Source organism: Aedes albopictus, chromosome 2 (genome assembly GCF_035046485.1).
Source record: "Aedes albopictus strain Foshan chromosome 2, AalbF5, whole genome shotgun sequence".
Lineage (NCBI taxonomy): Eukaryota > Metazoa > Arthropoda > Insecta > Diptera > Culicidae > Aedes > Aedes albopictus.
The window spans coordinates 493,460,333-493,463,389 of NC_085137.1; the positions used below are offsets into that span (position 1 = coordinate 493,460,333).

General features: G+C 45.3%; 1 protein-coding gene across 1 annotated transcript; it reads right to left on the reverse strand.

The window, feature by feature from the left end:
- Positions 1-630: 630 nt before the first annotated feature.
- LOC134286967 (uncharacterized) lies at positions 631-2,061 on the reverse strand. Its single transcript, XM_062848682.1, has one exon. The coding sequence runs from the start codon at positions 2,059-2,061 to the stop codon at positions 631-633; it is 1,431 nt and encodes a 476-aa protein (XP_062704666.1).
- Between the last annotated feature and the right edge of the window lie 996 nt (positions 2,062-3,057).

Sequence of the window (3,057 nt, forward strand, 5' to 3'; positions counted from 1 at the left end):
GTTATCGCCAGATTTTTCATCAAGAAGCATTTTCGATGGAAAGTTGTCTGATTTCAATTTTGTTTTTACATAATTAAAGAAGTTTTTTGGGCATGATTTTATTTCTCGTTCAGTTTTTGCATTGTAATCCTCAGATGCGATATCAATGGCGAGGTTTAATTGATCACAAATATTCAAATAGTTAGTCAAATATTCATTACTTTTATGTTTTTTGTACGCTTTATGGGCTTTTTGCTTACGATTCTTTAGATTTTTAATTTCATTGGTAAACCAGATGGGATGTTTTGAGCTACGGTGTCGTCTTCTTTTTATTAAAGGTATTTCATCGTGTATTATTTCAAATAGTATTTTGTAAAAAGTGTCAACGGCAGTTTCAACAAATATGCTGCTCAAAATTGCCGTGGAGATATTCGGACGTGACAAGAAAGTGTCTGCTTCATACGGTTGCTTGAACATAACTGATTTATTGTAGAGTTCAGTGTGTGCTTTAACAGAATATTCAATTCAAATTAACGTAAGTGTGGTAGTGACGGTAGTGTGAGCAAAGTGTTAAGCTATAAATTTAGATTGGTTTTATAAATTCATTTTATAGTACGCCGCAACATCCAGGGCCCCGTTGAAGCGCAGCATTCAAGATGATGAAGTATTTGAACACTGGTTAGATGATTCTTGGTTGACATCGATAGGAAGGACGCATAATTCAGAGGTTGACCGGCGTCGGACGCCAAGCTGCGTGCGTACATCTACTACGCGAACGATGTTGTCGCTTCCGGGATATACAGCCACGACTCTACCAAGAGGCCATTGCTTCGATGGTACGTCATCTTTCTTCACTAGTACCATGGTACCAACGCGGAATTCGGTGGGTGTCTTCCGCCATTTTGCAGGCCGTTGATGCAGTAGCCCAATGTATTCCTTGGACCAACGCTTCCAAAGGTCGGTGACAGAGCGTTGAGTAGCCTGGAAATGGTTGAGACGGTTAGTCGGAACCTCGGAAAGATCTGGCTCAGGTAAGCAATAGATAGACTCTCCTAGAAGAAAGTGACCAGGGGTCAGTACGGAGATGTCCTGCGGATCGTTGGATAGAGGTGTCAATGGCCTAGAGTTCATGATGCACTCTGCTTGCGCAACGGCTGTGCGCTTGTCGTCGTAGTGATGCGGAGCAGCCCCGATGGTTTTCAGAAATAACCGTTTGAAGGCCTCTACTGCGGCCTCCCATAGGCCGCCAAAATGTGGTGCCCGTGGCGGAATAAATTGGAACTCGATGCCTCTTTCCAAACATTCAGTTGTCCACGCAGTGTTGCTCAGCTGATCCACCAAAACTTGTCGCATCTCCTTAATTTCACGAAACGCGCCGACGAACGTAGTGCTGTTGTCACAGTGTATAGTACGAACGCGACCGACACGACTCACGAAGCGCCTTAACGAATTGACGCACGACTCCGTCGACAAACCGGCGACAATGTCGAGGACTACGGCTTTCACAACGAAACAAACGTACACTGCGACCCACACCTTTACTGATGCACCTCGACCTGCCAATGGTCGAACAAAAAACGGCCCGCAATAATCTAGCCCGGTGGTTTCAAACACTTTTGCTACTGTGACACGGTTTGTTGGAAGTGGAGCCATAAACTGGTTGCTAGCCGGAGGACGAAAGCGAAAACATGTCATACAGTGGTGAACTGTCCTACGAGCTAGGTCCCTGCCACGAAGAGGCCAGAAACGTTGCCGGATAGTTGCTAACAGCTGAGTTGGGCCCGAATGAAGGGTTTGATGATGAACGGAATTCGCAATTAACTTCGAAAGGTGATGATCGGCTGGTAGTATCATTGGAAAGCGACTATCGAACGAGCCACGGGAATGCGCTAGACGTCCATTCAGTCGGAGTAGATCGAAGTCGTCGACCCATACATCTAGATCTTTCAAAGGCGACTTAAACTTAGCAGTTCGAAGTACCTGCGGAGTATTCTTATTTTCTGACAAAAGGTGCAGCTCCTGCTGGAAACTTGTAGCTTGTACAACTCGTACCAATGATTTTAAGGTATTGTCGTATTCCATTGGAGTATAAGTCCCAAGGCACGAGCGTGCTTAGGCAATCGGCAGTTCTTGGCGAAACGCAAGCAATACGAAGCAACTCTGAGCAGATGGGAAAGTTGCGAAAATTCAAGAATTAGCGAATCATCGTATGTAACGGCTACAAATGAGATTATTTGTCGTTGCTCAGTCGACTGCTGTTGAACATCGGTAGCCGACAGCGGAATGATCGGATCTGGCCAACCACTTGGTGGTTCGAGCAAAAAGGATGGTCCATGCCACCATAGCATATCGTCCTCAATGTCTTCAGGTTGCATTCCTCGGGATAAACGATCAGCAGGGTTTTCTTCTGTAGGTACATGTCGCCACTGGGCACCTTCGGAGAGAGCTTCTGGACTTCAGCAACGCGGTTGGAAACGAATATTTTCCATGAAGACGATGACGAGCTGATCCAATGCAGCACGATAGAGGAGTCTCACCAGAAAGTGATCTTCGAGGCGAATTTTGTTGTTTTGCAAATGTTATCCGCCAGTTGACTTCCAGAACGGCTGCGCAGAGTTCCAATCGTGGGGTAGAATAGCCACTTACTGGAGCGACTCGTGATTTTGCTATAAGCAAATTACTGATAAGAATCGTGGACGAACTTCCTGAAACTGCATAGATACAAGCTCCATACCCTTTCGAAGAGGCATCAACAAAACAATGCAACTCAAACTGCTTTACATTTTCTCCGAATACCCATCGAGGTACGCGAAGATTTCGGATGCTACTAATCGAAGCTCGAAATGACAGCCACCATGATCGGAGAGGTTCTTGAAGTTCTTCATCCCAATCTAGTTTCTCCTGCCACAATTGCTGAACAAACATCTTTGCGCTTGCTACCACTGGACCTACAAGACCCAACGGGTCAAACAGCGAGGACATCTCCGATAGTACAGTACGTTTGTCAGCTTCGAAATAGTTTGAAGTTCTGGAACTTTGAATCCAAAATTGTCCTCTTTTGGAAACCAAAGAAGTCCA

Bases quoted from the DNA above. Each gene is read 5' to 3' on its own strand.
- LOC134286967 (XM_062848682.1), bottom strand. From the start codon at position 2,061: ATGGAATACGACAATACCTTAAAATCATTGGTACGAGTTGTACAAGCT.